General features: G+C 42.0%; 1 protein-coding gene and 1 non-coding gene across 2 annotated transcripts; one reads left to right on the forward strand and one right to left on the reverse strand.

Moving 5' to 3' along the window:
• Positions 1-2,385: 2,385 nt before the first annotated feature.
• LOC125588135 lies at positions 2,386-2,492 on the reverse strand. Its single transcript, XR_007324529.1, has one exon. It is a non-coding gene; the product is annotated as a small nucleolar RNA R71 (small nucleolar RNA).
• Positions 2,493-2,580: 88 nt separating this feature from the next.
• Positions 2,581-8,293, forward strand: LOC106399027. The gene is made up of 5 exons (XM_048757274.1): positions 2,581-3,281; positions 3,351-4,564; positions 5,095-6,120; positions 6,180-7,571; positions 8,193-8,293. Exons 1-5 carry the CDS (start codon positions 2,581-2,583, stop codon positions 8,291-8,293), a joined length of 4,434 nt encoding a protein of 1,477 aa, XP_048613231.1.
• The last annotated feature ends 4,788 nt before the right edge of the window (positions 8,294-13,081 follow it).

The following is a 13,081-nucleotide window of genomic DNA, read 5'->3' on the forward strand; positions in this document are numbered from 1 at the left end:
TGGGTCACGAATTCTTGGGTGTATATAATGCCCTTTAGGCAATGCCTTGGCCATAGATTTCTCACTAGGCTACTATACCCGCAAATTTGTATTCTTTATCAATAAAATCATTCACATTACCAAGCAAAATCAGGCAAGGTATAGTAGCAATGAACTCAAAAACAATTCTATTATTATAAGAAAATTCGTGAATGACAAGAAGGTCAAAGCAAAGCATAAATCAAAAACTTAACACAAAATCAGTATGTCAAAATCTCATTTTCGTAGTCAATAGACAAGCCGGCCACACCATCCGTTACTTTGGATGTGGCTTCCTTGGATTCTTTCTTATCTTCTTCAGCCTTATTGGCTTCAAGATGCTTCATCTCATTATTTCTTTTTAGCAACTGATTACTCTGCTCAGTTAGTAATAGGCATGAGAGCAGATCATTATAGGTGGTGAAACCTTTTTCTCTATAGATATGTTGTAACAATAGATCTCTTGGATCGGCTGTTGATATATGGTGTTTTTAATACCATTATATGTGTGCTTTGAGCTAATTCTCAGTCCTAATTCGTGTTTAATTGATATCATTCCAGGTTTGGAGCAGGTGAAAGAGCAAAGAAGAGAAATTCAGGAAGTCAGATGTCGTTTTAAAGGATTCGATGCGGAACAGCCATCTAGAACAACCCGAAGGTTGTTCCCGAAGAGAACAAGCGTCTGACTGTTCCCGATCATTAAGGAAACTTCCTATTCCGGAAGTTTGCCCTAGATTCCACTCTCTCTTATCTCTTTACCACCAGCGCCTCCATATAAAAAGGCCTATGCTATCATTTTCTTTTTCTTACGCTAGTTTTGCAGGAGACCGAGAACTATTTTCTTTGGATTAAGCAACTTGTAAGGGAGAAGGCTTCATCCTCACGAGAAGATCATCCTGAACCCTTGTCTTTCTACTTTATTTTATATGCAGTATTATTCAGAAACCATGTCTGTGTCGTCCTGCTTTATGATTGAGTGGTAGGCTAAGCTTGCTTAGGGTTGTAGGGTGTTAGCCGCATGAACTGAACACAAATAAGTGATCTTAACTGTTCTTTATTCATATTGTTCTTACTGCTTACATTGAATTGATCACTTAATGTTTGATTTCTGATTTAATCACCTAGCTAACCGCTTAGGAGATAAATTGACATATATTGAATGAACTTTGTATCCCTAATCAGCGAGAGTAGATATTAGGGTATTAAGTGAACTAATCGGATCTTGTCTCTAAGGCTTGTTATCGCGTCTTGTTCCAAGTGAGAACTTAGGATTCAAGACCGATCTGCAAAGGGAGCAAGACCACGATAGTGGATTGTTCTAGCCGAGTGATCTGAGTTCTAGACTACACCTCATTGCACTTGAATAGTTGTTCAGTTTTGCATTGACACCCGATTAATAACCCTAAGCCGGCTTCATTTAAATCGAATTTGAACCATCTAGGTATTCTAGTTACTTGCGTCACAATTAATTCTCAAAACCCCACTTGTTTCTCAGCTTATTTTTGAGCTCATAAGAGTAAAGAGTAAACTGGTCCTCTAGATTGAATCTCAAATATTACAATTACCACTGTTAACTTGACAGTAGCAAGGATTCATTTTTAGTGCATCAAGTTTTGGCGCCGTTGCGACGGAGACTAAGCTTTTACCTTTATTTTTCGGTTTAATATTTAGTCTGAGATATCTAACTTGCTTTATTTCTTTGTTGGAACAGATGATCCAAGTGCATGACCAGTAGACATACTCAGAGCAACGCACAAGGACCACTACATCAACTGACCAACGACGAACTCGCAAGATTAGAAAGACAGAACCGTCAACAGCCAAGAACAACCGACACCAACATGCGGCAATATGGATGACCTCACTGCTGCATTGGCACTCATCCAACAACAAATGCAGACTCAGCAATAGCAGATGTTGCAGATGCAGCAGACCATCCAAAATCAGCAACAAGCTGCTCAGGAACAAGCAACCGTGAACGCCGCACGAGAAGAGCGTGGTGCTCTTATTGGGGAGCGAAACCTTCCGTGGAACTTCGCTACTAACCGCTCCCCCATCAACCCTCCACCCTGTACTCGACAAGATTATGAGATCAAACCTGCACTGATAGGTCTGGTACAGAAGAGCACGTTCAGCAGCCTTACTTCAGACATTCCAATGGACCACATAGAGGCCTTTGAGAGGATCTGCAATTTCTCTCGCTCTAATGGAGTGCCACCAGATTATGTCAAATGCACGTTGTTCCCATTCTGTCTTGAAGGGAAAGCTTCTCGCTGGTTGCAATCTCTCCCAACCGGTTCTCTCACCTCATGGAACCAGGTTCGATCAGCATTCCTGAGCCACTTCTACACAAAGTCCAAAACCGTGGCTCTACGGCACAAAATCTCCAACTTCAAGCAGAAGTCTGATGACCCATTTCATGAAGCTTGAGAAAGGTATAAGGAATACCAGAGAGAGTGCCCACACCATGGGTTTGATGATGATTACATATTGGAGGTGTTTTACGATGGAGTGAGTTATGAGTTCCGAAACACCCTTGACTCTTCTTGTAATGGAGACTTCATGACTCAAACCACACCTGGTACGTTTGCGTTGATTCAGAACATGGCATCAAGTTCACTGAACAAGACCAAGGAGCATGACCGCTCGAAGAGTGTGAACAGCATAGATGATCTCGCTGCGAAGGTGGACCAACTGCTTAAGGGAAACCAAAGCCAAGTGTTCATAATGGAAGAAGCAACTCCTGAGAAGAGTGTCGGTGACCTGGCGTTTGAAGCTGAATTATCAGGGGACGATCAGCAAGAGGTGAGCTACGTGAATGGGCAAGGATGGCAGCTCAAAAACTACCACCCAAACCCTAACGTGCGGAACAACCAACAGCTTTTCTGGCCTAAGCAAGATAAATCAACTGATCCTGCACAGAGTAACCAAGGTCAGTATGTCGGGTATCAAAAGAACTACCAACCCCGGGCTTATGTTCTAAGCCAACCGCAGAACAACACGCCCCAGATGAAGAAACACCAGAACCCTCAACCAGCTACCTCTGCTCCTATCGTTGCTCCGCAAGATGAGACAAAGGTCATGTTGCAGCAACTGTTCCAAGGACAACAGCTCCAAGGGAAAGCTCTGAACCAGGTTACTACCGAGATCAATACCAGAATGAACCATATGTTCGGAGATTTGAGCACCAAGTACGATAATGTCGCGAGCCATATGAGACAGATGGACATTCAGATAGCTCAGACTGCTGAGAGCGTCAAGAGGCAACAAGGTACTCTACCTGGTAAAACAGACAAAAATCCTAAGGAGTGCAATGCAGTTTAACTGAGGAGCGGAAAGCAACTTTCCGAGCCGGAGAAGAGGAGGTTCACCACGGCTGAGAAAGGGAAGCAGAAAGAGTCGAAACAATTACCTGCCGATACCCCGGCAGTTGAGAGGAATACGGAACCAGCAGTTGGAACAAGTTCGCCAGGGCCAGAACAACCAGCTGAAGCTGTTCGCCCTATCCCAGAGGTTGTTCCTCCTCGCGAATACATTCCTAAAGTCCCTTACCCTGTTCCAGCCAAGGCCACTCGTAAGGACAGAGAGGAGATGAAGTGCAGGAAGATGTTGGAGGACCTAACCGTCCGACTCCCCTTGATGGATGTGATCCAGATGATGCCCTCCATACGCAGCTTTATGAAGGGATTGATCTCAGGAAAAATATCAGAAGAGAGCGAATTCATGACAGTTTCCAAGGATTGCAGCGTAGTGTTTCAGAACAGGCAGATAAAGAAGCGAGGAGACCCCGGAAAGTTCGTCCTCTCTATCCAGATTGGGAAGACAGTTTTTGCATGCTCCTTGGTTGATCTTGGATCCAGCGTGAACCTCATGCCTTACTCTGTAGCACGACGTCTAGGATACACGCATTTCAAACCAACTAAGATGTCCTTAGTGTTCGCGGATAGATCAGTCAAATCCCCAGTTGGTATACTAGAGGATCTCCAAGTAAAAGTCGAAAACACCTCTGTTCCAGCAGACTTCGTTGTTCTGGAGCTGGAAGAAGAGTCTAAAGATCCTCTCCTCTTGGGAAGACCATTCCTATGTAGTGTTGGAGCCATCATTGATGTGCGACAAGGGAAGATTGATCTGAATTTTGGGGACATAGTCATGCAATTTGAGATGGATGAACTACTAAAAAAGCCGATGTTAGATGGGCAGACCTTTGAGGTTGATGAAGGGATTGACCCGCAACTACCTCGCGAAAGAATGATCGAGGAGATTCTTACAGAAAACCCACTTGAGCTTGCACTAGTAAGAGCTGAGGCTGAGCAGAGTGTCGTAAACATTGATGCAGACGGGTATGCCAAGATTCTTAATTCCACAAGGAGTATGGGAAGGATGGTAGCGAGTCTAAGTCTGGGGGAGGCAAGCAACACGGACGAGAACATTCCAGCTGGAGCGACCCCTACACCGAACTTGCATGTTCCGCCGAACCAACCAGATGATCCCTGGAGTGAGCTTAAAGCTCCCAAGGTTGAGCTAAAACCCCATCCCAAGGGCTCAGGTACGCTTTCTCAGGTCCGAATTCCACATATCCTGTCATTGTGAACGCTGAACTAAATAATGTGGAAACTGCATTGCTTTTGTGTGAGCTTAGGAAATATCGTAAGGCATTAGGATATTCACTAGCTGACATACCTGGCATTTCACCTGATTTATGCATGCATAGAATACACCTAGAAGATGAATCAATGACTTCTGTCGAACATAAGAGGAGGTTAAACCTGAATCTAAAAGATGTTGTTAAGAAAGAGATTATGAAACTTCTTGAAGCGGGTGTGATCTATGCCATATCTGATAGTAAATGGGTTAGCCCTGTTCATGTAGTACCTAAGAAAGGTGGGATCACTGTTATCACAAATGAAAAGAATGAATTGAACCCTACTAGGACAGTGACAGGACATCGCTTGTGCATTGATTTCAGAAAATTAAATACAGCAACCAGAAAGGATCACTTTCCACTCCCTTTTATTGATCAAATGCTTGAGAGATTGGCTAACCACCCATATTACTGTTTTTTAGATGGTTATTCAGGTTTCTTTCAGATCCCTATCCATCCAGACTATCAGGAAAAGACGACGTTCACCTGCCCCTATGGAACGTACGCTTACAGGAGAATGCCATTCGGCTTGTGCAATGCGCCAGCAACATTTCAGCGCTGCATGATATCAATCTTTACTGACCTGATTGAAGACATTATGGAGGTTTTCATGGACGATTTCAGCGTCTATGGAAGCTCCTTTAGTGTCTGTTTGTCTAACTTGTGCAGGGTACTAAAAAGGTGTGAGGAGAAACATCTAGTGCTCAATTGGGAGAAGTGCCACTTCATGGTCAGGGATGGGATTGTTCTGGGGCACAAAATCTCCGAGAAAGGCATTGAGGTGGATAAGGCAAAGATCGAGGTGATGATGAGCTTGCAACCACCAACAACTGTGAAAGCTATCAGGGGTTTCTTGGGTCACGCGGGGTTTTACAGAAGGTTCATCCAGGACTTCTCAAGGATAGTGAGACCACTCACCAGACTGCTCTGCAAGGAGATCAAGTTTGATTTCGACAGTAAGTGCTTAGTTGCGTTCCATACCATCAAAGGAGCTCTAGTCAGCGCGCATGTAGTACAACCGCCAGACTGGGATCTCCCTTTTGAAATCATGACTGATGCCAGCGATTTTACAGTTGGAGCAGTCCTTGGGCAGCGCAAAGATAAGAAACTTCATGTAATCTATTACGCAAGCAAAACCATGGATGAAGCTCAATGCAGATACGCTACGACTGAGAAGGAACTTCTGGCTATTGTTTTTGCATTCGAGAAGTTCAGATCCTACCTGGTGGGATCTAAGGTGATTGTGCACACCGACCATGCTGCTCTTAAGTACCTGCTCACAAAGAAAGATGCAAAACCGAGGTTTTTGAGGTGGATTCTTCTTCTCCAAGAATTCAATATTGAGATAAAAGATAAGAGAGGGGTTGAGAATGGGGTTGCAGACCATTTGTCAAGAATGAAGATTGAGGACGACACAACTCTTGATGAAGAACACCCAGTGGAACACGTCAACGTGATTGGTCTGCGTTTCGCGGAACAACCTCTGGGAATGATACCGACTGTTCTCGCATCGTGGAAGAGCCAGTCGCCGCGATCCAAAAGCAGTACTCTCACCTCCCGTGGTTTGCTGAGATTGCGAATTTTCTTGCTGCTGAAAAGCAACCCCTTAAGTTCACTGAAAACGACAAGAGGAAATTTTTAAGGGAGGCGAGGCGTTATATTGGGGATGAACCATACTTGTACAGACATTGCAAGGATGGCTTGTTCAGAAGGTGTGTTCCAGAGGCAGATATCCCAGGAATCCCACATCATTGCCATGGTTCTTCTTACGCAGGCCACTTCGCTACATTCAAAACGGTTTCCAAAATCCTTCAAGCGGGTTTCTGGTGGCCAACTATGTTCAGGGATGCTCACGCCTACATAGCCAGATGCGATGCATGCCAGCGACTTGGGCACATCAGCAAGAGGAATGAGATGCCTCATAATTACATTCTAGAGGTTGAGGTGTTCGACAGTTGGGGAGTCGATTTCATGGGCCCATTCCCTCCATCCTTCAAGAACGAGTACATCCTCGTCGCCGTTGACTATGTATCTAAGTGGGTAGAAGCGATGGTGAGTCTCACTAATGATGCAAAAGCGGTGACTAAGATGTTCAGCTCCATCATCTTTCCGAGATTTGGAGTGCCCCGAGTGGTCATTAGCGATGGTGGAACACACTTCATCAACAAGGCATTTCAGGGCCTCTTAAAGAAGAATGGAGTAAGGCACAAGGTGGCAACCGCTTATCATCCACAGACGAGTGGACATGTTGAGGTTTCCAACAGGGAGATCAAGAGCATTCTCCAGAAAGCTGTCAACACTTCACGAAAGGACTGGTCACTTAAGCTGGACGATGCTCTATGGGCCTACAGAACGGCCTACAAAACGCCGCTAGGGACAACCCCCTATCACCTGGTCTACGGTAAGGCGTGTCACCTTCCTGTCAAACTCGAATACAAGGCTGCATGGGCAGTCAAGTTACTGAATTTCGACATCAAGCCAGCAACTGAGAGGCGCATGATCCAAATCCATGAGCTGGAAGAGATAAGGCACCTCGCCTATGAAAGCTCCAAAATTTATAAGGAAAAGACCAAGGCCTACCATGACAAGCGAATCATTGCCAGACGTTTCAGACCCAACGATAAGGTCTTGCTTTTCAATTCAAGGCTGAGGTTGTTCCCATGCAAGCTGAAGTCTAGATGGTCCGGACCCTTCACTGTTAAGGAAGTTCGACCCTACGGAGCTGTTTTGTTACTGGACAGAAAAGGAGACGAGTTCGTAGTGAACGGGCAGCGCTTAAAGCATTATCTTGCTGACTCCACTATCGCAGAGGGCGAAGAAATTCTCCTAAGCGCTCCCCCATCAACCGGATCGGCTGATCCAAGTCAAGCTAATGACTTTAACCAAGCGCTTGGTGGGAGACAACCCACTGGTTAGTGTGTACATTATTTTCTATAGTCTATTTTATTTCTTTTCAGAATTATTTTGTAGGTCAAAAACAAGAAAAATCGGACACTTCAGTCAAAACAACCAAAGGACTGTTCTTCTGGTAGAACAACCCATTGCCAAGCACTGTGTGCTGAAACTTTATTTCTTGGTTTTGGAGTCAGTCCTTATGTCATTTGGATGTTTTATTGAGTCAGTTTAGAATCGAGTCAGCTAAAACTCTTGTGGAAATTAGGACCTTGTGATATATTCTCTTAACCACCTCGTGCTCTGACATTCTTATCCAGTGACCTTAGCAGTGATGAAAGACCCACACTTGGACCTGGAACACCCTCTAACTTATCTCATTTGATTCTCCAGAAGCTCTCATCCGATCAGGTAACACTGGGTATACTCAACTCCACCTAACTTGAACCTAATCCTGACTGAAATTCTTCTTGTTATGGGCACTAGATCAAGGAAACGAGACCCACGCTCAGGGCTTCATATTCTTTTTACTAATCTTGCTGATCCTGAGTGGCTAGCTCATCTTTAGCTAGTTCCAACCTTGTACCTAAGCCTTTATTTTCACCCTCATGCACTCTGTTTTTCAATGTCATATGTGCAGATATGTGCAAAAAGGTCGGAGAGGATAGGATTGACGCAGCCCCTTACTCGTTAATGCCTTACATTAAGAGAAGAGAAAGCGAGCATAATGAGAACAGTTGACAAGATCAAGCCCTAATAAGAAAAACATTCAAGGGTGCATGATCTGACCAGAGGAACAATGGCGACCCGTGAGAAACAAAAGGATAGACCACCAGTGGCTGCAAAACATTCACCCCGATACTTTTCCCTCAAAACCCCATCAATATTATTCAAAAAATATATAGTATGCTTTTATTTATTTTATGATGGAGATGGGGAAGGTAACTTCGGAATATACACGCCACTGGGAATGGTTGAGCAAGGAGTTGGTACCGATTTTTGAGGAATAAGAAAAGAGGTCAAGAGCTGGAGAACAGTCATATGATTGACCCGAAGTGGAGAACAACCACATCCGTGAAGCAGAAACGAGTAAGGGTTCCGGACATCAATAGATCCATCCTCTCTTGCTATTTTGCGTGATATCCTGCATACACTCAAATACGGTAGCCCCTAAACACTCTCAGCTCCACCATAAAACAGTCTGTTCCTTATCAATCCGTCTACCCTGAATAGTGCCTGTAAAGAGAAGCTCACGCTGTTCTTAATTGATGTTTAAAGAGTTTTGTCTCGATAGTGCGACCTTTTCAGGTATGAGATAGAGAGTATGGAGCTGATTCTCGAACAGCGATCGTGGGTGTTCTGGTAAGGGTGTGCGGTCTAAGTCTACAGCTTGTATGGTTCAGAGATGTGTGGTAAGAGCATGGTTATTCAGGAAAAGCGAGTTCCCACTCTTTCAAACCTTTCTCCATGTTCTTGAGGCTTGGCCTTGTTCGAGGACAAACAAGGATCTAAGTCTGGCGGAATTGATATATGGTGTTTTTAATACCATTATATGTGTGCTTTGAGCTAATTCTCAGTCCTAATTCGTGTTTAATTGATATCATTCCAGGTTTGGAGCAAGTGAAAGAGCAAAGAAGAGACATTCAGGAAGTCAGATGTCGTTTTAAAGGATTCGATGCGGAACAGCCATCTAGAACAACCGAAGGTTGTTCCCGAAGAGAACAAGCGTCTGACTGTTCCCGATCATTAAGGAAACTTCCTATTCCGGAAGTTTGCCCTAGATTCCACTCTCTCTTATCTCTTTACCACCAGCGCCTCCATATAAAAAGGCTTATGCTATCATTTTCTTTTTCTTACGCTAGTTTTGCAAGAGACCGAGAACTATTTTCTTTGGATTAAGCAACTTGTAAGGGAGAAGGCTTCATCCTCACGAGAAGATCATCCTGAACCTTTGTCTTTCTACTTTATTTTATATGCAGTATTATTCAGAAACCATGTATGTGTCATCCTGCTTTATGATTGAGTGGTAGGCTAAGCTTTCTTAGGGTTGTAGGGTGTTAGCCGCATGAACTGAACACAAATAAGTGATCTTAACTGTTCTTTATTCATATTGTTCTTACTGCTTACATTGAATTGATCACTTAATGTTCGATTTCTGATTTAATCACCTAGCTAACCTCTTAGGAGATAAATTGACATATATTGAATGAACTTTGTATCCCTAATCAGCGAGAGTAGATATTAGGGTATTAAGTGAACTAATCGGATCTTGTCTCTAAGGCTTGTTATCGCGTCTTGTTCCAAGTGAGAACTTAGGATTCAAGACCGATCTGCAAAGGGAGCAAGACCACGATAGTGGATTGTTCTAGCCGAATGATCTGAGTTCTAGACTGCACCTCATTGCACTTGAATAGTTGTTCAGTTTTGCATTGACACCCGATTAATAACCCTAAGCCGGCTTCATTTAAATCGAATTTGAACCATCTAGGTATTCTAGTTACTTGCGTCACAATTAATTCTCAAAACCCCACTTGTTTCTCAGCTTATTATTGAACTCATAAGAGTAAAGAGTAAACTGGTCCTCTGGATTGAATCTCAAATATTACAATTACCACTGTTAAATTGACAGTTGCAAGGATTCATTTTTAGTGTATCAGCTGTGAGGAAGGTCTTTTCCAGTAAATCCTTCTCTGTTACCACTTCACCACATAGTCTCAGTTTGTAAACGATTTTGGACAAAGTAAAATTATATTCTTCCACAGACTCAAAGTCCTGGAATCTGAGACTCATCCATTCATGCCTGACCTTTGGTAATAACACCATTGTGTATCTGGATTTTAATTCTGTCCAAAGGTCACGAGGATTCCCAATATTTAGGTACTGATTTCTTAGATCCTCAGTGAGATGATGGCGCATAATTGTTATGGCCCTATACATTTCACTTTCAGTTGCATAATTACCCCGAATGGTACTCCTACCGAGTCCTCTTGATTTTAGGAGAACTGAAGTGTTCATTGCCCATTCCAGATAATTATCTCCAGAGAGATTTAGGGCAACATAATCCAAGGGCTCAAATTTTGACATCTGAAATCATATTATCAATCAATTTAAGATTTAGAGTTCATGCAATCAATTTAAAATAATCAATGCATACGGTTTTCACAAGTCTCTCGACCAAAGCAATTTACTACTCGGCCATGGTGCGAGACAAGTCGAGAATGCGAGGTCTATATGTGTCCAATGCATCAATCAAAACAAGTAATCTCTATGAATATGAATATAAGACCATATGGTCATGAGTATGCATGCAAGGTCACACGACCATTTGGATATGATGTATTACTAGACCACACGGCCACATAAGAATGGAATGCAAACAGGATTATCAGGTAAGATGCATTTAATCTTATCATTCAGTTTTATATGTATATCAATTAGGGTTTTACCAATTTCAAGGCTGGTAATATGCGGCTAGGATTTAGAGTTTCAGAATCAAATAATCTAGCAACCTAACTCTTAAGCAATATGTAAACAATCATAAACCTCAAATCAATCATTCAAATTTTTAGGTAATATGGGATTTAAGGTTTCAAGGCCTTTAGGGATTTAAAACGAGATTTAGGGTTTTTAGTTTTAAACATTCAAACAATGTCTCACGGCCAAGTTTTATGCCTCACAGCAAAGGTATATGCCTCACGGCCAAGATGAGCCACACGGCTATGGATGCAATAGGTTTAACTCTTATGCATTTAGTTTAACATGTAATTGCAATCCTAAGACGGTTTGTTTCTATCAGTTCATGATGCAATCAAACCAACAAACTAATTGGCCAAGCAATAAAACAAGCCACACGGCTATTTGGTTCAATTCAATACCATCCCTAGAATAAGATCTATGTTCAATTGCAATCAATCAATATGATCAGATTGTGGTATGAATGCAACAAGGCCACAAATATGATCAAGTCTAGAACAGTTTAACCTAATATGTAGTTTCAGATTCGATTTCAAAGTAATCTAAACTAGGTCATTAGGGTTTTAGTTCACACAATCAGATTCGAGTTTAAACAATCCTAATCAATAGTTCTAGGTGATCAATCAATCAAATACCATTCAATTTCAAATAATCAAAATTGATTTTCAATTTAGGGTTTTTAGGGTTTCGATTTTATTAATCAAGCAATGTCGGTTTCAAGGTGATCAATTTCAATCTCAATCAATCAATAAGTTTGAATAGTTTTCGAATTAGGATTTTAGGGATTTCGAAACTTTGATCTTTGATCAAAGAGATTTGATTTGAGATTCAAAACCTTTAAGGTTCTGATTTTAATTGATCAATGGATCAATCTCGTTTTAGGGTTTAGATCGAACTTATAGAGCTTCGATTTACTCATAGGGGATTGATCTATTATCATATGGCTTTAGTTTTAGAGATTATATTTTAGGGTTTCAATCTTTACAAACAATCCGAATTCAATTCTCATGTTCTTAGAATCAGGGTTACCTTTTGTTTGCAGATTGTAGAAACCGGACCACCAAGAGAAACTCGAACGGACGCGAGCTGGAACAAGCTGGAACGCGAGCTGGAACAAGCTGGAACGTGAGCTGGAACGAGCTGGAATGGTCGCGTGCTGAGGATTGAGCTGGAACAGGACGCGTCTGATCGGGAACGCGAGCAGGCTGCTTCCTATTCGGGTCGCGAGTTGGCTGATCAGGGAACACAAGCTTTTCTGATGCGAACGGGAAGCTGAGGTCGTCTAGGATCAGGAACACCTTAGGGCTGGAGCTGATCGGCTGGTGACAAGCTGGAACGTGAGCAAGGATGGATTAGGGTTCGTCGGATTAGGTTTAGAGATCGCCAGCTAGGTTAGGGTTTTGTCGATATGGTTTTTAGGCTCAGGGTATTTAGGGACTATCGTGCTGATAACGTGTTGTGAAACAATAGATTTAGAGCTGAATGTTTCTGTATATTATTAATCACTAGGTATGGATCCGTGTGTTGCACGGGTTTTGTTTGATTTTTAATTTTATGAAAACATATAAAGAATGACAGTTTTTTTACATCAATTTTAGAATATATGTATATGTTATGGACACAATTTTGAATATAAATTTGTTTTCTACATAATTTTTGATGTTTGTCTTTCGTGTTTTACAATAGTTAATATTTTTTTTTTGGTTTTTATAAATAGTTCACCTTTTAATGATGAGACTATGTCGTCTGTTTTGAAATAATCATGTTCAAGTTCAACTCAGATCGTATTTTGGAATGATGCAAGGCTATATTAATTGTAATTTGGAATGATTTTAAAAGAATTTTTATAACTTTTTTTATTATATTAATTTAAAGTAAACGTCTTCGTATGTTGCTATGAAACAGAGTTTAAAATAGGGTTAGGCAAAAAAGCCGAATCCGAAAAACTGAACCATACCCGTTCCAAAAAAGTAGTACCGAACCGGAACCAAAATTGAATAAATATCCAAACGGGTTAAAAATTTTGGTATCTAGAGAACCGAAACCGAACCCGAC

This window comes from Brassica napus, chromosome C5 (assembly GCF_020379485.1).
Source record: "Brassica napus cultivar Da-Ae chromosome C5, Da-Ae, whole genome shotgun sequence".
Taxonomy (NCBI): Eukaryota; Viridiplantae; Streptophyta; class Magnoliopsida; order Brassicales; family Brassicaceae; genus Brassica; species Brassica napus.

Bases quoted from the DNA above. Each gene is read 5' to 3' on its own strand.
- LOC106399027 (XM_048757274.1), top strand. From the start codon at position 2,581: ATGACTCAAACCACACCTGGTACGTTTGCGTTGATTCAGAACATGGCA. The intron at 6,121-6,179 runs GTCTGCGTTTCG...GCATCGTGGAAG, and splicing joins GGAACACGTCAACGTGATTG to AGCCAGTCGCCGCGATCCAA. The intron at 7,572-8,192 runs GTTAGTGTGTAC...TCATATGTGCAG, and splicing joins TGGTGGGAGACAACCCACTG to ATATGTGCAAAAAGGTCGGA.